Source organism: Neoarius graeffei, chromosome 9 (genome assembly GCF_027579695.1).
Source record: "Neoarius graeffei isolate fNeoGra1 chromosome 9, fNeoGra1.pri, whole genome shotgun sequence".
Classification (NCBI taxonomy): domain Eukaryota; kingdom Metazoa; phylum Chordata; class Actinopteri; order Siluriformes; family Ariidae; genus Neoarius; species Neoarius graeffei.
The window spans coordinates 22,204,093-22,227,877 of NC_083577.1; the positions used below are offsets into that span (position 1 = coordinate 22,204,093).

Consider the following 23,785-nt stretch of genomic DNA (forward strand, 5'->3'; position numbering starts at 1 on the left):
CAAAAAGGCTTGAAATATGCTGTGTAATGAATATATTATATATGAACGTTTACCTTTTTGAATTAAATTATGAAAAAATGAACATTTTCACGATATCCTAATTGTTTGAGATGAACTAGTGTGTGTGTGTATGTGTATATATATGTATATATATAATTTTGTAGACATTACATACAACATCATTGAGCAGTTCTTTTATGCAACACCACTATACTGCTATATGTATCATGATACAACTCATATATCATAAAATTGCCTTTGAGAATTGTGATATGATATTTTTGTCATATCCCCCACCCCAATTACAGTTTATAGCACAATTTTATATTATTTTTTGCTCTTAATCTCTCGACACACATTGTCTGATAATTTTTATTACTTGTGATAATGCATTTCTCAAACCTGAAGCACTAAATAGTTCGTTGGTTGACATGACTTTCTTTTGACAAGGATAGCCATACTTTTGCACTTAACTATATGTATTCAGCTCTTCTAGATAGTACACAGTGCTGTAATAACAAGAGAGCAATTTGCACTATTTTGGTATCAATAGTGGCTTCACCTCTGCAGTGAAAAGAAGGAAAAGGTCAAGGAAATCTACCTCATAGTCAACCTCCAGAGAGTCTCCGTCCCCTTTGGTCCTGAAGTGCTGCGTGTGTCGGTCCAAGGTGAAGTTGACCTGCTTGTTAAAGCGCTCGATGAGCACTGAGTGCCAGTGCTGGTCATCGAGCAGACTGCCCAGTGTGACCAACATACGGCCGCTGCTTGACCTGACCCGGGTATCATCTGGCAAAGAGAGATGGCATAAGAAACAGGGCACCATGGGGTCAGAAATCTACCCAAACAGGGTTAATAAATATGTGGATGGTACAGTGAGAGGATAAATGTCAACAAGCTCGAGTTAGCATTCGGTCGAATTTAGACACACAGGACATGAAGAGTAGAAGATACTAATACAAACAAAGCAAATAAGTCACTGAACAAATCATTCCTTTTGCTATGACTTTTATAATTTACAGTGGTGCTTGAAAGTTTGTGAACCCTTTAGAATTTTCTATATTTCTGCATAAATATGACCTAAATCATCAGATTTTCACACAAGTCCTAAAAGTAGATAAAGAGAACCCAGTTAAACAAATGAGACAAAAATATTATACTTGGTCATTTATTTATTGAGGAAAATGATCCAATATTACATATCTGTGAGTGGCAAAAGTATGTGAACCTCTAGGATTAGCAGTTAATTTGAAGGTGAAATTAGAGTCAGGTGTTTTCAATCAGTGGGATGGCAATCAGGTGTGAGTGGGCACCCTGTATTATTTAAAGAACAGGGATCTATCAAAGTCTGATCTTCACAACACATGTTTGTGGAAGTGTATCATGGCACGAACAAAGGAGATTTCTGAGGACCTCAGAAAAAGCGCTGTTGATGCTCATCAGGCTGGAAAAGGTTACAAAACCATCTCTAAAGAGTTTGGACTCCACCAATCCACAGTCAGACAGATTGTGTACAAATGGAGGAAATTCCAGACCATTGTTAGCCTCCCCAGGAGTGGTCAACCAACAAAGATCACTCCAAGAGCAAGGTGTGTAATAGTCGGCAAGGTCACAAAGGACCCCAGGGTAACTTCTAAGCAACTGAAGGCCTCTCTCACATTGGCTAATGTTAATGTTCATGAGTCTACCATCAGGAGAACACTGAACAACAATGGTGTGCATGGCAAGGTTGCAAGCAGAAAGCCACTGCTCTCCAAAAAGAACATTGCTGCTTGTCTGCAGTTTGCTAAAGATCATGCGGACAAGCCAGAAGGCTATTGGAAAAATGTTTTGTGGACGGATGAGACCAAAATAGAACTTTTTGGTTTAAATGAGATCATTGCCATCATTGATGGAACAATGAATTCTGAATTATACCAGCAAATTCTAAAGGAAAATGTCAGGACATCTGTCCATAAACTGAATCTCAAGAGAAGGTGGATCATGTAGTAAGTCAAAGTCAAGTCAAAGTCCTGACCTTAATTCAATCGAAATGCTGTGGAAGGACCTGAAGCGAGCAGTTCATGTGAGGAAACCCACCAGCATCCCAGAGTTGAAGCTGTTCTGTATGGAGGAATGGGCTAAAATTCCTCCTCCACTGACAGGTATGTAATATTGGATCATTTTCCTCAATAAATAAATGACCAAGTATAATATTTTTGTCTCATTTGTTTAACTGGGTTCTCGTTATCTACTTTTAGGACTTGTGTGAAAATCTGATGATGTTTTAGGTCATATTTATGCAGAAATATAGAAAATTCTAAAGGGTTCACAAACTTTCAAGCACCACTGTATCAAAAGCAAATAGAAAATTATACTCAGTTAATACTTAGTATTCAGGAAGGAATACTATGACTACAACAGCAACTACTATTCCTACTACTACTACTAATAATAATAATAATAATAATAATAATTAGAAGGGCGCTCAGTAGGGTGCATACCTATGACAAGCCACATATTCAGATTTGAATCAAAATCTAGTCAATTGTTCTTTGGCCCATGGCCCATCTTTCCTCCAAATTTCATCGAAATCCATTCACTACTTTTTGAGTTACATTGGGAAAAGACAAAAAAGTCCTGAATCTGCATATATATCTGGATCCTGAATCCATATTCATACCCGGATTTGCATCAAAATCTTAATAATTGTTCTTTGGCCCATGGTCCACCTTTCCACCAAATTTCATCCAAATCCATTCACTACTTTTTGAGTTACATTGGGAACAGACAAAAAAGTCCTGAATCCGCATATATATATATATATATATATATATATATATATATATATATATATATATATATATCCAGATCCTGAATCCACATACATATCCAGATTTGCATCAAAATCTAAATAATTGTTCTTTGGCCCATGGCCCAAATTTCCACCAAATTTCATCAAAATTTATTTACCACTTTTTGAGTTATGTTGGGAAAAGTCAAACAAGCAGAGGCGAAAACAACCTCCTCCAACAAAGATGGCAGAGGTAATAATAATAATAATAATAATAATAATAATAATAAACAAGACCAATGTATATGTGACTTTTAACAATGCTGTATCGATGAAAGTCTCAGATTTCCATTGTGACCAATATAATTCTTGTTCCCCAAATATTACACAAGATGCTCATTGAACTTCATCAAACCTTGTTTTTGAGAAGGGGAGAGAAAAATACATCCTAAAAGGCAACACTTTCAACAATATTTAAATAAATGAGAATATTTATTCAGACATAAGGTAACTTTAACACATTTCCCCCGCCAAGAGTAATGAGACACACATTTCCGTCAATCCACGGCTAATTGCGGCTTTTCCTCAAAAATAGCAGATGTATTATCTCGTTCGAGAGCTGTAAATCTATATTTGCTGTCTAAATTTCACAACAATATTGACACAGTGTGAAAGCTGAGACTTGATTGGATTGAAAAAAGAAAAAAAGAAAAGAAAACTGTGAAAACACCAAAAACAGCCCAGAAATTGAGTTTTTGACCTAAAATATGTTTTTTATAACAATCAGATTTCCCTTCAGAAATCTGGAATCTATAGGAAAGTCATAGGTGCTAAATAAGGCAACAGGACTTACTTGAAATCCTTGAAGACGTTTCACCTCTCATCCGAAAGGCTTCTTCAGTTCTGTCTGACTAGTGGGGAGTTCCAGGTATTTATCCTCTAGTGGACCAAAAGCAACCCAAAGGAGAGCCGTTGTGAATGGTGTTAGCAGCCTACAGGGTCATTAGGGTGATCTGTGGGTCGTTGGCTCTCTCTTGCATCATGTGAGTCATTCAGTGCGTTTACATGCACATAGAGAAAATTGAATTTCTGCCGTAGCTCGACTGAAATCGAAGTTCTAAATGCCATGGAAACACCTTAGCTCGGCTGAAATCGAACCGAACTGGATTTCTCGTAATCGAGCTACGCGACCTAGATTATGCGATAGTAGCCGAGCTACTTACCGTAGTGCATGTAAACCCTATCGAGCTACGTAGTCGAGCTACTTACTTCAGCACTGCCCCTTCCGGAAGTGACGAGTGACGAGACCACAAGCGGGAAACACAACAGCCTCGGTCGGCATGACAACAGTAGTAGTAGCGAGCAGCAGAAGAGGTCAGGAGGAACAAGGAGAACGAACGTCGTCGTTCTTCTTGTGAACACGGAACTGATAACTTTGCTTATACTCTTGAATAGCTCTTCTTCATGACGACAACCGGAAGTGTACCAACACGATGGGGCGTGTAGCGCCACCTGTGGCTCGGGTGCACAGTAATGTACCTCACACAATAGCTCGATTTCCTTGTGTGCATGTAGGATTGGATTTCTCTGTCACCCCTGCTGGGACCCTTAGCTCGATTACCGACAGTAGCTCGATTTGGATGTGCATGTAAACGCACTGATTGAAGTCAGCTGAATCTTGGTGTGGATGTGTATTCAGTTTTCTGGGAAGTGTGCCAACGACCCACAGATCACCCTAATGACCCTCTAGGCTGCTAACACTGTTCACAACGACTCTCCTTAGGGTTGCTTTTGGTCCACTAGAGGATAAATACCTGGAACTCCCCACTAGTCAGACAGAACTGAAGAAGCCTTTCGGATGAGAGGTGAAATGTCTTCAAGAATTTCAAGCAAGTCCAGTTGCCTGCTTTAGCACCTATGGGTTACGATGACCTGGATGACCGAGAGCCTTCACAGACATATATATGAAGGTCCTGCTTGTACATGATTTGCTCATGGGTTGTCAGATTGTGATCAACCAGTAAGGAATGTACATATACTCCTAAAACTTAATTTCTTAATGATTACCATCTTACAAAAAGAAAAAAAAAATCATGATGAATCATGAATTGGTAATGTTAATGAAATAATAGCAAGTTGTTAACAGACAAAATAGTTTGGCACCCTGTTGTAGGGTGATGATGTGTGCTGTGTGATGATTATCATTTCTTTGGGTTTCTGTAGTTGTTGATGAGCTGCTCCTTACCGAGGTTGAGGTGTAACGCTAGTCTCCCTCGGTGTAGCTCCAGTGTGATGTAATCTCCTCTCTGGCCCTCCCCATGCAGCAAAACGCCCTCCGTTTGTCGGCTCTTAAAGCGCAGCGAGATCACATCCTTCACTGTGCTCATGGACTTCTGGTTAAACCGGTAGAGCAGAGAGCTTCTGCCGTCAAAATCTGCCACATACGATTCTTAGCAGAGAGGAAAAGTACAAAGGGAAAATTAAAGTTTGCAGTCAAAGGCGATGTGTTTTTAAACAATGTATGTAAATCTTTCTTTCATTGATTATGTAAACTAGCTTTTTGATCCGGAAACCTTGCAAACCTTTGCAAGGTTTGTTTCATTTTTGATACCTAGGTTTACTTTTCCCCATTGTACACAAACTGCCAGAATTTAGATTGGTGTAGTGACGGAGTAACAAAATGTACGATTGGTCAAAAGGTCTTGCTTGTAAGCTACAAGCCTGCTGTTTGTAGTTCTTCCCATCCACTTCCACCTCTCATCAAACAACAAATACATATGGAATATCACATGATTGCACAAAGATATGAAGTTTATCTTCGAGTGACGAATGCATATATTTTCAACACGAGAAGGTAAACTTCATATCTTTGTGCCACCGTGCAATGTTCTTTATATTATACTGACACATCACACAAAAAAATCTCATCTCATCTCTCATCTCATTATCTGTAGCCGCTTTATCCTCTTCTACAGGGTCGCAGGCAAGCTGGAGCCTATCCCAGCTGACTACGGGCGAAAGGCGGGGTACACCCTGGACAAGTCGCCAGGTCATCACAGGGCTGACACATAGACATAGACAACCATTCACACTCACATTCACACCTACGGTCAATTTAGAGTCACCAGTTAACCTAACCTGCATGTCTTTGGACTGTGGGGGAAACCGGAGCACCCGGAGGAAACCCACGCGGACACGGGGAGAACATGCAAACTCCGCACAGAAAGGCCCTCGCCGGCCACGGGGCTCGAACCCGGACCTTCTTGCTGTGAGGCGACAGCGCTAACCACTACACCACCGTGCCGCCCACACCAAAAAAAATAAATAAATACACAAGTTAATCAAAAGAATTTTAATTTTGAACCAGTTTGCCATTTTGACAACGTGCACCTAGTCAGCAGAAAAACACTGGGAGTGACGTCATCAGAATGAAATATCGGGAATTATTATACATACAGGGTACTTTTTCGATGGAATAAAAACATGTATTCTATTCCCTTATAGCGGGCTTCATTTATTTGCTTTGACAGCATGCAATATTGTTATCATATCACTTATCCTACGTGTATTACGTCACTCTACCCAATGGAGAATAAGCATTGAATATGGCATACGATATTGTATTGTTTTCAAGACAACATGAGATCACATGTCGGAGCTGACATGAATAATCAATGAGAGCTTTCTACTGCGTATGCGTATGCGCGTAAGTAGCATTTCTTTGTTCGCCAGGAAAGAGAAAGACGCACTGAACACCTGAAAAGCTACCAAAACAATTTACAAGAGAAAAACATACCAACGGACATTGAAAAACTGGAAAAGAGACACGTTGGTGATGTAAAACTTCCGTGCTAGCAAGTGACTGTGACAATTTGTAAACAAACATGGCTGCCAGGCTTGCTTCTTTAAATACAGAATATTTTGAGAGAATTTTGGCTGCCAGTTCGCTCCGTTGTATGTAACTGTCGATGTAGATTTTAAAAGTAACTCAGTAAATTACACAGGGAAATGAATACTTAAATATGAGTGAAAAATACTGTGGCAAGCATGCGTGGAAGAAGAGTCTGGAGACAGAAATCTTAATTTTTCAGCCGTTAGCCTGTGCTACTTGCCCTCGATAGCACTGGCTTGACCACGTGAATTAGCATTTGCTAACACTACTGATGAATGCTACACTGGCTGGAAGGTGACTGCACTGCCACGCTGACAACACCAAATCGCGGGTAAGCTAGCGTTGGCCTTCATGAATGCTGATATGAAGAGTGCGTATGTATAATAATAATGTTGGCTGGCTTTTTTTCGTGGTCTATCAGATATATTCCATTCAGCTACTCGTCTTCGACTCGTTCAGTATCATGCTAATTGAATGTAATATATCTGATAGACCACTCAACACCAGCCAATATTATTTAAATGTCACTCAGATCTGTGATGCATTTCAAATGAAAAATACAAGTTTTTCAACACAAGAATATAAACTTCATATCTTCAAGCCAATGTGTGATTTTCATTTTATTGTATCGACACATTCACAAACAAAAAGTACCCAAATTTATCAAAACATTTCATCAAGTTCCTCACGAGTGACACATAGAGATTTATGCCACACTGCAAAACCCGATAAGGTCACTGAGCTCAAAAATTTTATTGAAACCGATTACGTAAAAATTTTTGAGGTAAGTAACTTACATTTTTTAAGGTAAGATTTCTTAAAAATTACAATTAAGTGTAACTATAGTGTAATTTTTAAGAAATCTTACCTTAAAAAATTTAAGTTACTTACCGCAAAAATTTTTACGTAACCGGTTTCAATAAAAATTTTGAGCTCAGTGACCTTATCGGGTTTTACAGTGCACGGTTTTGGTTCTCCATGTCCCAGATGGAGCTCGTATGAAAAATACGAGTGTTGTATTTCCCAGTAAAACACTTGTTTCTATATAATATATAAATATACAACACCTTGGCGGATTGCTGATTTATAAGGTAAACAAATCCAAACAATAACATTTATATTCTATATTACTTCCTGCTAAGCTGTGGATCTTCAAGTCTCCACTTGCCATTATTCAGCAGTATGTAAGACAATATTTCAATTCAGACTTACAGTAAGCGTTAATTTTGGACTGGATTCAATCAATATCTGTTTTTTATTAGACAGGGTTCATTTAGGTTCCTATAGTTCAAGTTTAGCTAATTGCTCTAAGTGTCCAAGTTCATGACTATCACATGGTTGCACCAACTCAGATTTAAGAAGATACTAATTTTACTATCCATCCATCCATCCATCCCTCCATCCATTATCTGTATCTATCGCTTATCCGGCAGGGTTGCAGGGGAAGCTAGGGCCAATCCCAGTTTGCTACGGGTGAGAGGCGGGACTAATCTTGCTAACAATACTAAAACACTTATTTTGCTATGAGCATTGTATTTTCCCACATCGGTATGAACCGAAAACAGATCTTATAGTGTATATAATGTAGCCTAGCTTTACAATTTTATGTGGAAGAAAATGCTTTTAGAATCAATAATGCAAACTATGACATGTACCCGCCTTCATCCTGAATGGCAGACGGGAAAACAAACCAAACAAAAAGACTTTGAAAAGAAGCATAAGTCCTAACTTTGAACATGTTGAAGTTCAAACCTAGTGAACATCATGGCCTGTCAAAGACCCTGGTGGAGTGTGGAAAGTGCACAGAGACTTTTTGCGGACTTTTAGTGCTTGGTTACGGCGAGGAGAAAGCTGAAGGAGGAAAAGGCCTAATCATTATTATACATGCACCTTATTTCTTGATTCTAGGACACTTGTTTTGCTGAGTAACACTCAATAAAAGGACACAAAGAAAGAAGACTATGGGATACTCACATGGAATAAAGGGGAAAAAATTAGATGTGCATTTTTGCAAACAAGCTACAGCCCCAGTTAAGTCAAATGAGGAAGTTGCTGTCAAAAGAAAGAAGTGAACAAAGCATTTTAGACCACTGGGATAGGAAGTGACATTCTTCTAGTTCTTGGGAGCAACTTAAGGGGACACCAGTCACACTGATTTCAGGCTGTTTTTGCCATGTGAGATGTCAGGATTACACAACTCCCAGCATTCAGCCACCATTTTCAGTTCGCGCTAAATAAAAGCCAAACAAACAAACAAATAAATAAAATCATGACTTCAAGTTAATATCGCTGTTGTTATAATGTTAATATTCATCGTTCCTGGATATTATGTTCATTTTAACCTTCAAGCGACCAAGCTATTTTAGCAACTAATATGACCGGGTGGCGTCATTTATGATCCCACTATATTCAGTACATGAATCTGTATACCTAGTTATTTTCTCTTGGTTTTACATACAGTTGTGGTCAGAAGTTTACATACAGTGACATGAATGTCATCTTGGATATGAATGTAATGGCAATATTTGGGCTTTCAGTCATTTCTTTGAACTGTTCTTTTTCTGTGGCAGAATGATTGTACAGCATACATCTTTATTGAAAAAAAACCACTAGAATTTGGTGCACAAGTTTTAATTTTCTTTGGGTTTTCTGAAATCAACACAGGGTCAACATTATACATACATGGTCAAAAATTTACATACGCTCACTTAGATTATTCATTCAGAGGTGCTGAAACTTCCAAAACATCTCATCTTGCCAAGGCCGAGGTCTCTTAACTTCCTGTTAATGATCATGACTGACTACAGCTGGTAGCTTCTCTGTGCCTTCATAAAAAAGGTTTGTTTACAGCATTCATTGGATTGACCAACACACAGTAAAATGGGAAAGTCCAAGGAGCTCAGTGCAGATCTGAGAAAGAGTATCGCAGATATACACAACTCCTGAATGTCTCTTGGAGCCATTTCTAAACAACTGCAAATTCCAAGATCAGTTCAAACAATTGTATCCAAGTTATTGTGAGGTGTAATCACTTTGCTAAGCCACTTTGCTTCAAGAAAACCCAAACTGTCACCCTCAGCTGAAAGGAAATTGGTTTGGATGGTCAGGAACAACCTGGGAACCACCATGGCACAGCCCTGCCATGAACTGGAAGCTGATGGATCACTGTCTACAGTTCAGCTCACCATGGACTAAGAGGCTGCTATCCAAGAAATAACCCTCTGCTCCAAAATTGACACCTTCAAGCTTAACTAAAGTTTGAAGCTGACCACACGGGCAAAGAAAAAAGCCTTCTGGAGGAAAGCTGTATGGTCAGATGAGACAAAGATTGAGTTATTTGACCAAAATGACCACCATGCACAGAGGGACACTGTACCAGCTGGTGGTGGTGATAGGGTCATCATGCCCTGGGGCTGTTTTGCTGCCAGTGGAACTGGTTCATTGCACAAAGTGGATGGAATAATGAAGAAGGAGGACTACCTCAGAATTCTTCAGCATAAACCATCAGAAACTTGAACACAACTTGGGAGTTACAACAGGACAATGAACCCAAACACGCATCAGAGCTGGTTGTGGAGGATAAAGCAGGCTAACATTAAGCTTAAAACAAGTCCTGACTTCAACCCTATTGAAAATATATGGACCGTGCTTATAAGTCGAGTCCATGCCAAGAAAAAAAAAAACAAATTTATTTGAACGCTACCAATTCTACCATGAAGAGTCGTGGAATATCCAACCAGAATTCTGCCAGAAGCTTGTTCATGGTAAACAAAAAATGTTTGGTCAAGGTGAATCTTGCGAAGAGACATTTTACCCAAATATTAGGTGTGCTGTATGTACATTTTTAACAATGTATGTTTAATTTTGACCCTGTCTTGATTTCAGAAAACCCAAAGAAAATTAAAACTTGTGCAGCAAATTCTAGTGTTTATTATTATTATTATTATTATTATTATTATTATTATTATTAAAGATGTATGCTGTACATTCTGCCACAGAAAAAGAACAGTTCAAAGAAATGACTGAAAGCCCAAATATTGCCATGACATTCATATCCAAGATGACATTCATGTCACTGTATGTAAACTTCTGACTATAAAAGTACATATACCACTTCCCGTGTTCAAGACAGATACCATAAAATATATCTAAATGTAGATAGGTATGGTTTACAACAAATTTTAATGCAGAAAGAAGGTAAAGAGGCACGGCATAAGAAGAATATAAGGGTTGTTTTACAATCAGGGTACGCAAGCTAAAAATCACATTTAACACTTATTTTCTTCAATATCAAAAGGCTTGACTAAATAAACTTGGTTGTTTATTGTAGCCCTGTGATAGCTCTATTTACCGTGCAAAAAAAAAAAAAATTTGGTGATAACGTTATTTTTGGTGAATGTATGGCGATATATGTCATATTTAGCAAAATTACTTGTGTCATTTAGAAAAAGTGCTTTTTTGACCACAGGTAGCTCCAAAAGGGATGCACTTAAATCATTCTTTATACCATAAAACAAATATTTGGTTCCATATCATTGGAAACATAGTTAAGTTTTAATGTTGAATGCCAGTAAGTTTTCAGACTATTTTGATCAAATTAGTATGTAATTGTGTCAAAAAAATGTCCTCTCCGATACAGCTAACTTTTCAATATAAAATAACATATCTAAAATGATTATTTTCATCCTAAAATGCGGTCAAGATATTGGGACATAAATATTAGAGACAACTAACACAAAGCTTACAGCCTTATATTTAAAAGCACTATGGAAGTAGTGGATTCTGAATTGTCAAAAAAAATGTCCTCTCCGGGAATCACTTCATTTGTTTCTCCCAGCCCTGCTTAAAGCTACACTTAATCTTCTTTATCTTATAGCAGATTACACAAAACTACCATACACATGTCAAAAAATTACCTGAAATCTGTTCTTTAACTTGTCCTTCACTTAAAAACTGGTACAAGAACCAGTTTGAATCAATTTGAATTTTGGACCCCTGTGACACAAACTTTGTACCCTGATTGTAAAACAACCCATAACGTAATCTAGACAGTTTTTATGTCTTACTGGAACATTTACAGTGGTGCTTGAAAGTTTGTGAATCCTTTAGAATTTTCTATATTTCTGCATAAAGATGAGCTAAAACGTCATCAGATTTTCACACAAGTCCTAAAAGTAGATAAAGAGAACCCAGTTAAACAAATGAGACAAAAATATTATACTTGGTCATTTATTTATTGAGGAAAATGATCCAATATTACATATCTGTGAGTGGCAAAAGTATGTGAACCTTTAGGATTAACAGTTAATTTAAAGGTGAAATTAGAGTCAGGTGTTTTCAATCAATGGGATGACAATCAGGTGTGAGTGGGCACCCTGTTTTCTTTAAAGAACAGGGATCTATCAAAGTCTGATCTTCACAACACATGTTTGTGGAAGTGTATCATGGCACGAACAAACGAGATTTCTGAGGACCTCAGAAAAAGCGTTGTTGATGCTCATCAGGCTGGAAAAGGTTACAAAACCATCTCTAAAGAGTTTGGACTCCACTAATCCACAGTCAGACAGATTGTGTACAAATGGAGGAAATTCAAGACTATTGTTACCCTCCCCAGGAGTGGTTGACCAACAAATATAACTCCAAGAACAAGGCGTGTAATACACGGCAAGGTCACAAAGGACCCCAGGGTAACATCTAAGCAACTGAAGGCCTCTCTCACATTGACTAATGTTAATGTTCATGAGTCCACCATTAGGAGAACATTGAACAACAATGGTATGCATGGCAGGGTTGCAAGGAGAAAGCCACTGCTCTCCAAAAAGAACATTGCTGCTCGTCTGCAGTTTGCTAAAGATCATGTGGACAAGCCAGAAGGCTATTGGAAAAATGTTTTGTGGACGGATGAGACCAAAATAGAACTTTTTGGTTTAAATGAGAAGCATTATGTTTGGAGAAAGGAAAACACTGCATTCCAGCATAAGAACCTTATCCCATCTGTGAAACATGGTGGTGGTAGTATCATGGTTTGGGCCTGTTTTGCTGCATCTGGGCCAGGACAGCTTGCCATCATCAGTGGAACAATGAATTCTGAATTATACCAGCGAACTCTAAAGGAAAATGTCAGGACATCTGTCCATGAACTGAATCTCAAGAGAAGGTGGGTCATGCAGCAAGACAACGACCCTAAGCACACAAGTTGTTCTCCCAAAAAATGGCTAAAGAAGAATAAAGTTAATGTTTTGGAATGGCCAAGTCAAAGTCCTGACCTTAATCCAATCGAAATGCTGTGGAAGAACCTAAAGCGAGCAGTTCATGTGAGAAAACCCACCAACATCCCAGAGTTGAAGCTGTTCTGTACGGAGGAATGGGCTAAAATTCCTCCAAGCCGCTGTGCAGGACTGATCAACAGTTACCGGAAATGTTTAGTTGCAGTTATTGCTGCACAAGGGGGTCAAACCAGATACTGAAAGCAAAGGTTCACATACTTTTGCCACGCACAGATATGTAATATTGGATCATTTTCCTCAATAAATAAATGACCAAGTCTAATATTTTTGTCTCATTTGTTTAACTGGGTTCTCTTTATCTACTTTTAGGACTTGTGTGAAAATCTGATGATGTTTTCGGTCATATTTATGCAGAAATATAGAAAATTCTAAAGGGTTCACAAACTTTCAAGCACCACTGTACTTAATTCAGCAACAATGACTAAAAATGTATCATGAAAAGAAAAGTATGAGCAAAAGCATCCATTGCAGTGTTGATGGGATCTTTATAACATCAAAACTAGTGACTAACTAATATGTTAATACTAGCTAACATGCTATTTCTAGCGGATATGCTAACACTAAAATTAATCATCTCCATCAGCTGAGCTATTTTCATCATCACTGTGGGCCTCGAGTATCTGTCTCAATGCTTCTGCAGCTGTAAATCTAGCTATTCTTGATCTACTTGCCATGGCTCACTACAACAAAACTACAACATACAGATAAGTAGTTGGTAAAAGCAAAATTTGATAAGGAATTACTGCAAGAAATCTTATGCTTCTTTCTGGGGTCATAATGACCCCGCACAATTTTTCATTACTCTTGCCACACCGTTCGGCTGATCCCTGAAAAAACCTACGAACAGTTGTAAGACAAGTTAACTGACAAATTCATGGTAGGAAATATTTTTCGGATCAAATGTATAAAAACTGCACACAAAATTATATGCCCGGGGTCATAAATGACCCCACTCGGTCGCTTGAGGGTTAATGCCACACCTTATTATCAATGTTCTGTTTAATGCCCCATACACTGATGTTTTAATGTTAAAGGGAAACTTCTGGATATTTTAACTCAGGGCCCTATTCTCTCATCTTTCGGGATCCAGATTTTTACTAAGGACAAAAAGAATCAAAATCAATTCAGGCTTAAATTAGAACACCATAACCAACAACTGCAAAATGACTATACACTGGAACCCTATGGGGCACTCATCCGCGTCAGAATAAACCGCTTGTACTGGTTACTGACAGGCTCGTGATATTATTATGTGTCTGACAATGTGGAAAGGATCCCTACAGAGACACACTTGTGTCTGTTTACCACAATAACTGTAAAGAAACTGTAAAAAATGACTGTAGTGGGGAAAGCTATGGCCTAAAGGTTAGAGAAGCAGCTCTGGGGCCAAAAGGTTGATGGTTTGAGTCCCTGGCTGAAGTAACCTTGAGCAAGGCACCTAACCCCCAACTGCTCCCAAGGCTGCTCTGGATACAGTATGTTGTACATCACTCTGGATAAGAGCATCTGCTAAATGCCTGTAATGTTTTACTTTTTCTCGTCTTCTGATATCTGACTCAGTGCCCTATTCAGTGCCTGTAGTTGATTATCACACAGGGGCTGTTTTCTGATGTTTATAAAAGGATAAGCTATGCAGAATTTGTGAAGAAGTCAATTTCCAAAGTCATGCCTGAATATCGACTATGCTAATAGACCACTGAATGGGGCGCTGCATCAGAGACCATGAGAAGACAAAGGTAATACAATAACTAGTTATTTTCTACAGTTTCTGTACAGTTATTGAGGTAAACAGACACTTATAATAACATTATGAGCCTGTCGGTGGTGAAAACAAGCACTTTACTTTGGTGTGGATGATTTCCTGACTGGCTTACACTGCACAGCCCTTTTGTGGTTGCTGGTTATAGCATTCTACACTAAGTAACTTTAAAAACACACATTGATAAAACTTGCTGAATTCGTGCTGAGTTTATCTCAAGAAGAAAAGAAATATATCACAATGGAAAAATAACTTCGTTCCGCCCGAATAAGTTCCAAATCTGTGCTCAAATCAGAATTTAAGGGAGTTGTACTCAATAACGTACAATATGACTCGGGTAGTCAATGACATGGACAGACTTTAATTTTCAAACAAATTTTGCATACACTGTACACACACAATCTTGCCTATAAATACCCGGGGGAAATGATGGGAAAATTGTCATTATTGAAGATGCCACGCCTAAGCCAAAATCAACGTGAACAGGCCATCGGGATGTTGCGTGCCGGAAGTACACAGACAGAGGTCGCCCGGCACTTCGGTGTTCATCATTCGACCATTTCCCGTTTGAGTCAGCGTTACAGACAGACAGGGAGCACCAGGGACCGTCCACGCCCTGGTCAGCCTCGAGTCACGACGCCAGTTCAGGATCAGCACATCACATCAGGCTAGCTCACCTCCGTGACAGATTCCTGACACCCTCAGTCACTGCTGCTGAGACCCCTGGACGACACAGACCCAGAATCTCCAGCATGACGGTCCGAACATGGACCAACTGTCACTTTGAATTTATTTATTGTGAATTAATTCTTGAGTTTGACAATAAATGTCCTTTATCGATGTTTCAAGATGTGTGTGCATTACATACAATATCATAAATTTCAAATATATGCATGGATCTAAAGTGATATCGTGTTGAATTCCATTGTGCGTTTTTAAAGTTACTTAGTATATATAGCATCCATAGTAAATATTTCGACCCACAAAGACAGGAAAACATCTCATCTCATTATCTCTAGCCACTTTATTCTGTTCTACAGGGTCGCAGGCAAGCTGGAGCCTATCCCAGCTGACTACGGGCGAAAGGCGGGGTACACCCTGGACAAGTCGCCAGGTCATCACAGGGCTGACACATAGACACAGACAACCATTCACACAAGAAAACATGGCACAGGTTAAAAAATCGGGCAGCACGGTGGTGTAGTGGTTAGCGCTGTCGCCTCACAGCAAGAAGGTCCGGGTTCGAGCCCCGTGGTCGGCGAGGGCCTTTCTGTGCGGAGTTTGCATGTTCTCCCCATGTCCGCGTGGGTTTCCTCCGGGTGCTCCGGTTTCCCCCACAGTCCAAAGACATGCAGGTTAGGTTAACTGGTGACTCTAAATTGACCGTAGGTGTGAATGTGAGTGTGAATGGTTGTCTGTGTCTATGTGTCAGCCCTGTGATGACCTGGCGACTTGTCCAGGGTGTACCCCGCCTTTTGCCCGTAGTCAGCTGGGATAGGCTCCAGCTTGCCTGCGACCCTGTAGAACAGGATAAAGCGGCTAGAGATAATGAGATGAGATGAGGTTAAAAAATCCTGAAGTTTCCCTTTAAGCTGAACTCAGCAGGATCAATTCTCATCCAAGTTTATTATGGAAAACCCTACCAAGAGATAATCCTAAACCTCATATGCAGCATATTATTTTCCAAACTGATCCTGTGGCTGTGCGTTCAATCACACCATCACTTTCCACCTTCCACGACACATCACTTATTTTATTTTCAGGATAAAAATACTGTTCGAACTGTAAGGCAGCACAGTGGTGTAGTGGTTAGCATTGTCACCTCACAGTGAGAAGGTCCTGGGTTTGAGCCGAGTGGCTGACGGGGGCCTTTCTGTGTGGAGTTTGCATGTTCTCCCCATGTCTGCGTGGGTTTCCTCCGAGAGCTCCGGTTTCTCCCACAGTCCAAAGACATGCAGGTTAGGTTAACTGGTGGCTCTAAATTGACCGTAGGTGTGAATGTGAGTGTGAATGGTTGTTTGTCTCTATGTGTCAGCCCTGCGATGATCTGGCGACTTGTGCAGGGTGTACCCCGCCTCTCGCCCATAGCCAGCTGGGATAGGCTCCAGCTTGCCCATGACCATGCACAGGATAAGCAGCTATGGATAATGGATGGATGGAATGGATGTTCGAACTGTGTCGTACATGCTAAGAAAAATATTGAGCACCAACCTTTTTGGTCGATGTTTTATTTTACCAGGCTTCTGATGGTCAATGAAACAATTTTGCAAGCATCCATTTTTAAAAATTTATTGAAAGAAATAAAACACAATATGAGTTTAGCATTCTAAAGTTTCCAAAAGTATGCTTAATATGGGCACAGTTAAAATCCATAACAACAGAAGCTGTGGCAAAATACCCAAGGGTCTCATTTTCACTGACAGGAAGACACTTACAGATTTATACTGCGCTGTCCATATGTTCATTCAGCAAGCGTGTTTGTTTATCTGTAGTAGTAGATCACTTGCAAAACTGGTCACACCTACCAGCATAAATGGTCACTTAAACAACAGTAATGATGAGAATTTATTTTCTTAAATATGACCCATTACATCATCCAGATTCTGACAACAAAACAAAGCTGCAAGTGAATAAGAATCGCACAAAGTATTGCCTTAACACATGTTGCTCACATGTCTATGTGGGTTTTCTTACCAGTGTTCTATCCAATGTGCATATCAACCTCACAACCAGTGTTCCTGAAATAGGCAAGAATCCCTAAGACACACATTGCAAGCCCTTATGGGAGAGCTGTTGTGGGAATGGCATTCAGTGCAGTTGCTAAAACCAGAACATTGTTAAAACTGGATGGCCTTTCATCAGCGACTGCTAGACAGTGATGTGATCTACATTAGACATAACAGCACATCTCATCACCATCACATCACATCTCTCTAAAATTTCATAAGCTTATTTCTGAAAGGGACAATGCATCATCATCCACCATACTTTTTTAGGGGCCTGGCATAGGGGGCATAGGAGCCTTGCCTCTCTACACTATATGACCACATGACTATGGTCACTTGACCATCACACTCATAAGCAAAATATAGTCCTGGGTATGACTTTAAACTGCAACCGGTGGTGAGTCTCAGGTCCAGGAGGACTTGAATATTGGGGAAAGTGGAGTTACCCCTTGATCACCATTGCTCCCAGGTCTGCTCAGACCCGGAGTGGTAGCACCTGCCTGGGTTCCAGCTATGGGTTAAATAGGACATCACCAATAAGGTGCTGGCAGTAGGGTGCTTTTTGGTACAATGTGGCAGATGAATCCAACAGGGTCAGTGGCGCACCACTCAAATGGCCAATGGATGGCATCACTCGGCAAGTCAGTTGTCACTGCAGGGCAACTTCCATACCCGTCAGGTCTGTGGCACTTTTGTGCACCACTTGGTCTGGAGGTCCAGAGAAACAACACGATGGGGGCACAACATCATTTGTCTTAGCTTACTGTGCAAGGTGCTTTGCTAGGAGAGGAGAACAAGTTTGGTGCGCTCTGGCGCGTGCCTTGCGGCCCATCTGTGTTTCTGCGCATCCTAATGAAGCAGTCATCATCGCTAGAGATGGACAGCCGACAACGACATATACAGTATACATACGTGTTGAACATCCAATTCCAGATTTAGTATCTGTTTAATGTTATAATATCCTCCACTCTTCCAGGAAGGCTTTCCACTAGATTTTGGAGTGTGTCTGTTGGGATTTGTGCTCATTCAGCCACAAGAGCATTCATGAGATCAGGTACTGATGCTGGGTGAGGATTTCTGGGGTGCAGTTGATGTTCCAGTTCATCCCAAAGGTGTTCAGTGGGGTTGAGGTCAGGGCTCTGTGCAGGTCAGGACACTCGAGTTCTTCCAGTCCAACCTTGGCAAACCATGTCTTGATGGTGCTTGCTTTGTGCGCAACTGCATTGTCATGTTGGAACAGGTTCATTGAAGGGAAAATGTCAAGCTATAGTATACAAAGACATGTGAGATGATTGTATGCTTCCACCTTTGTTGCAACAAGGAAAGAAGATATACGAGTGTGATGGTCAGGTGTTCACATACTTTTGGCTATATAGTGTAGCTCTGAAAACTGCCTTTTTAATAGCAAAAAAAAAAAAAGTTTGCACACTCTGGCAATAAGCTTGCCTTGCATGCTTTGGTGGCCAGATACCTCCAATGTGACACCTTACCCAAGGTCATATAATCAAACTTTGTGAATCAGAGAATTGACCATGCTGTTCTCAATGAAGGTGAGACTGCAGAGCCTTCCTTACTCAAAAGTAGTATTTAGACCAGACCATTTGATCCTTAGTTCATGTGCCATGGAAGAAAACCTCTAAGCACATCCTTGAGCACTAGGTAATGGCCATCTTCACCATGGGATATAGTTTTGCTACTGTGTCATTCCAATCTACAAGGACTGTCTCATCCTTAAGGGTCTTATTTACAGGTGTGCTGCTTCTACTTTGTTGTCACCAAAGAGCATCTCCGGGTGTTGAGCGTGACATCTCTGAGCACCTTTCAGAGTAGTCCTGTGGCGATTCCTTTCCTGTTCCTCATTACAGGGCTGGCATATATATTATCCAGGTAATTTTCACTGTCCCTGGTGGCTTGGGGTGGATGGAGAGGTGTTTATTACAAATCCTGCATCATACATCACTGTCTGACGCTGTTGGAAGATCTCGGCATTTGTGTGGCCGTGCGCAAGGAAGTACTGTCTCGGAGTGGTTCTCGCCATCCCTGGGTTTGTAGAACTACGCCTACTTGCATAACTAGCATTTCGTTTGTGACTCATGTGGAACAGATGGTTGTGGTAATGCATCCGAAATGAGTTGGATCAGTGAAGTACATATGGTGTTTTTAGAAACTGTGCACTATTGCCAGCATTGCTATTATGACCATTGAGCGAAGATATCTTTGCTTGCTACATCATACCTTAATTTATTGCATTTACTTCCTCTTGTTGCATTTACAGTGTTATTATTTCGCATTTGTAATTTTTGACTGCTATAACTTTGCAATTAGTACAGTAAGTCACTGATATTGTATACTTTACGTTAAGTACTTCCCCATCTCATCTCATTATCTCTAGCCGCTTTATCCTGTTCTACAGGGTCGCAGGCAAGCTGGAGCCTATCCCAGCTGACTACGGGCGAGAGGCGGGGTACACCCTGGACAAGTCGCCAGGTCATCACAGGGCTGACACATAGACACAGACAACCATTCACACTCACATTCACACCTACGGTCAATTTAGAGTCACCAGTTAACCTAACCTGCATGTCTTTGGACTGTGGGGGAAACCGGAGCACCCGGAGGAAACCCACGCGGACACGGGGAGAATATGCAAACTCCGCACAGAAAGGTCCTCGCCGGCCACGGGGCTCGAACCCGGACCTTCTTGCTGTGAGGCGACAGCGCTAACCACTACACCACCGTGCCGCCCACGTTAAGTACTTGTAAAGTTAAAAACTCCAGTAATCTCAATTCATAGAGTAGGATTTTATTTACTAAACCAGAGAAATATGGTTCTCGAACCAAAAAGCCATACAGTACGTCCTTCATCGATTCAGCTTACGACATAGATAACAGAACAGAATAATAGGAATGAACTGGTGCTTCTGAAACTTGGCCTGTTTTCAGCAGTGCAGACCTTCAGCTGTTTTCTGCAGCCTTCAATATGGACATTCATTTTAAAGGCGTGTGGGCACAGAACTGATTTTATTCTTCTTCTTATGATAAAGCAGTTCTATGATGTTTTTCTTGGCAGCAGGGAGTTAGTAAGTAGGCTAATAAATACTAAATATTACATTTGCTGTCAGTTCTGTCTTTTAATCCTTCGCTTAAACGCTCATCATTAAACCAGACCCAATACTTTAAACGTAATTCAGCTGCAAAATAAAGTTTATGATTATTACAAACATAAAATGTACAAACGGTGCTGTATACATTAAAGCATAAAACTGGTATGATCTATGTTTCAAACGGATTAATGTGTGCTGAAATGTAAATAGATATACACTCACAGGCCACTTTATTAGGAACACCCATACATCCACCTGCTGTCTGTTTGATGCCGTTCTCTAATCAGCTGATCCCTTGAGAGCAGCACGATGCATCAAATCATCCAGATACAAATCAAGAGCTTGAGTTAATGTTCACACATCAGAATGGGAAAAATTGTGATCTCAAAGTGTGACTTTCTTTCACTGTGGCACTGTGGGTATTGGTTTGAGCCAGATGGACTGGTGTGAGTGTTTCAGAAACTCCTGATCTCCTGGGGTTCTTACACACGACAGTCTATAGAGTTTACAGAGAATGGTGCAAAAAAAAAAAAACATTGAGTTGAGGGAGCGACAGTTCTGTGGGTAGAAACAAATGCCTTGTTGAGAAGAGAGGTCAGAGGAAAATGGAGAAACTGGTTCAAGTTTTTTTTTTTGCCAGGAAAGATATATTAACTCATATAATCACTCTTTACAACCGTGGTGAGCAGAAAAGCATCTCAGCATGCAACAGCAGAAGAACACATTGAGTTCCAGTCCCGCAGCCAAGAACAGGGATCTTAGAATCAAGAACAAGTTCCTATTAAAGTGGCCGGTGAGTGTATTTCTTCAGATATCAGCACTGTTTTGAAAACTAATTAGCTTTTGCGTTTATTTATCATCTGAATTTTATGCCGTTTTCTTAGAGCCTGCTTATGTTGGATGTGTCATCAGCCTGGATGGCCAACACCTCCTTTCTTCTGAGTCACTTAATATGTTAGTTCTGATCCTACTTTCCCTTGAATTAATTTTTTTTACTTCCTTTTGTGGTTTATTTATTTATTTAAGCTTGGCAAGATCAGTCTGGGGCGGCACGGTGGTGTAGTGGTTAGCGCTGTCGCCTCACAGCAAGAAGGTCCTGGGTTCGAGCCCCGAGGCCGGCGAGGGCCTTTCTGTGCGGAGTTTGCATGTTCTCTCCGTGTCCGCGTGGGTTTCCTCCGGGTGCTCCGGTTTCCCCCACAGTCCAAAGACATGCAGGTTAGGTTAACTGGTGACTCTAAATTGACCGTAGGTGTGAATGGTTGTCTGTGTCTATGTGTCAGCCTTGTGATGACCTGGCGACTTGTCCAGGGTGTACCCCGCCTTTCGCCCGTAGTCAGCTGGGATAGGCTCCAGCTTGCCTGCAACCCTGTAGAACAGGATAAAGCGGCTAGAGATAATGAGATGAGATGCGAAGATCAGTCTGTGGGATTTTCAGGCATGCAAACTGGTCAGGGGTGAAAAAGGTGAGAAGGATGCACGGGGACAGGGCACGCGCGCAAAAGTACATTTCGTAGTCTACGTTACAAAAAAAATTGCAACCAGTGACATCTTGAATTTAATACAGTACAAAATAACTTTCCATAAACATGTCTTAATAAGTTACTGTTGAGTGGCCGGTAAATTGTACCATTTATTTGTCAGTGGCCGGTAAAGTTTGATATTTTGTGAAGTTAATTTTCACCCCTGTGTACAACACAGTGGGCTATTTACAAAAAGGTATATATTACTGCCTGTGCTATCTAACAGACCTACCCCAGAGGACACACCTGGCCAATCCCTGTCTGTCAATTTTCTTAAAGACATCACCTATGTGAAATCAGGGGCGGATCTAGAAAAATATTTATGGGGTGGCAAGAGGGGGGCAGGAATTTTTGAGGGGTGGCAACGTATTACAGACATGTATATATACTGAATTTAGTCACAGTTTGACGACAAATAGTATGTACACACTACAAAAGGGCACGGGCTGCCATTTACAAACTCATACAGATAAACTTAATCTCATGCCTTTATTGTTCACGAAGAACACACATTCTCAGATGAGGTCTATACCGTTTCTGGACAGTTTTATACTGTATATGCAAAAGAACAGACACTAAAAAACAACAATAACAACACTGCTTCAAGTTCAGCATGATTTAAACCATTTACACCAGTGCCACATTTTATAGTTTTTTTTCCTCATGCTTTGTAAAGGCTCACCAGTGAGCATAACATGAACTTGTCATGCCTACAACAGCTGAATGCGGCGATTTCCATGTTGCTCAGCAAAACGCTTCACAAATTTATCAAGATCTAATGCTTTTGTGCGCTTTGATTCAATGCTGAGTACAGCCAAACTTGATAGTCTCTTTTCTGTCATAGTCAACCGCAAATAAGTCTTTATGAGCCTGAGAGATGAAAAACTTCGTTCACAGGATGCACTGCTCACAGGCAAGACAACCGCTATTTTACACAACCTGAACAACTAAAAAAAAAACAACATCATCATCTTGGTATGGGTCCAAAAACAGTGAACTCCATGAGAGTGGTAGGACTCTCCTGTTCCCCCTTTTTTCTGTCTAGTACTCTCCTCGTCTGATGTAACTCATGTTTAAGATCCTCAATATTTGAATCATAAGCTTCAGCCAATAGCAATGTTTTCCTTGACAGACGGTGAATCAATATTAACTTTTGTGGCCGACTTTACACAAAACTAATGTCAGACCTAGCTAACATTAGGCCAAAAAAAAAAAAAAAGTGTTTCAGGTAACATGAAATACTAAAATAAGGTCGGCAGGTAGGAAATTTTTTTTCTTAATTTGTTTTATTTTGTTCGAAAAAATTAACACAAGTAAACATCTTACAAAATAGTATTTTGGCACAGAATCCTTTATACCACACATCATAATAAAATAAGTGTTTTAAATCTTTAAACGAATAAAAAAAATATCGCAAGAGTTCGAGTTATGATCTACGGAAGCGTATTGCTGCCACACTCAAAAAAAAAAATGGCTTAGACTCAAGTAATTACGTGAAAAGATATTGTTAAAGTTATCACGTTTTTACAATATATTTATCATGTAATAACATATCACGTAATTTCATGATACGAAATTATCACGTTATTTCATGATATTTTCATGTGATAATGTGAAAACACCTTATCAAGAAATAACGTGAAAATATGGTTTAACGTCCTAGGCTAGGCTACTTCCATTAAAAGCAGACGGCCTCGCCTAGCCTACTGTAGAACTTGGGTCGAGCA

General features: G+C 40.2%; 1 protein-coding gene across 1 annotated transcript in view; it reads right to left on the reverse strand.

Moving 5' to 3' along the window:
• cntnap5a (contactin associated protein family member 5a) overlaps positions 1 to 23,785 on the reverse strand; it is a 207,715-nt gene that overhangs the window by 125,177 nt on the left and 58,753 nt on the right. Inside the window, exons 3-4 of the mRNA XM_060929196.1 lie at positions 5,016 to 5,219; positions 602 to 786 (exon numbers count right to left, since the gene is read on the reverse strand). Of these exons, the coding sequence (XP_060785179.1) occupies positions 602 to 786; positions 5,016 to 5,219 (389 nt within the window). The remainder of the gene's footprint in view (positions 1 to 601; positions 787 to 5,015; positions 5,220 to 23,785) is intronic.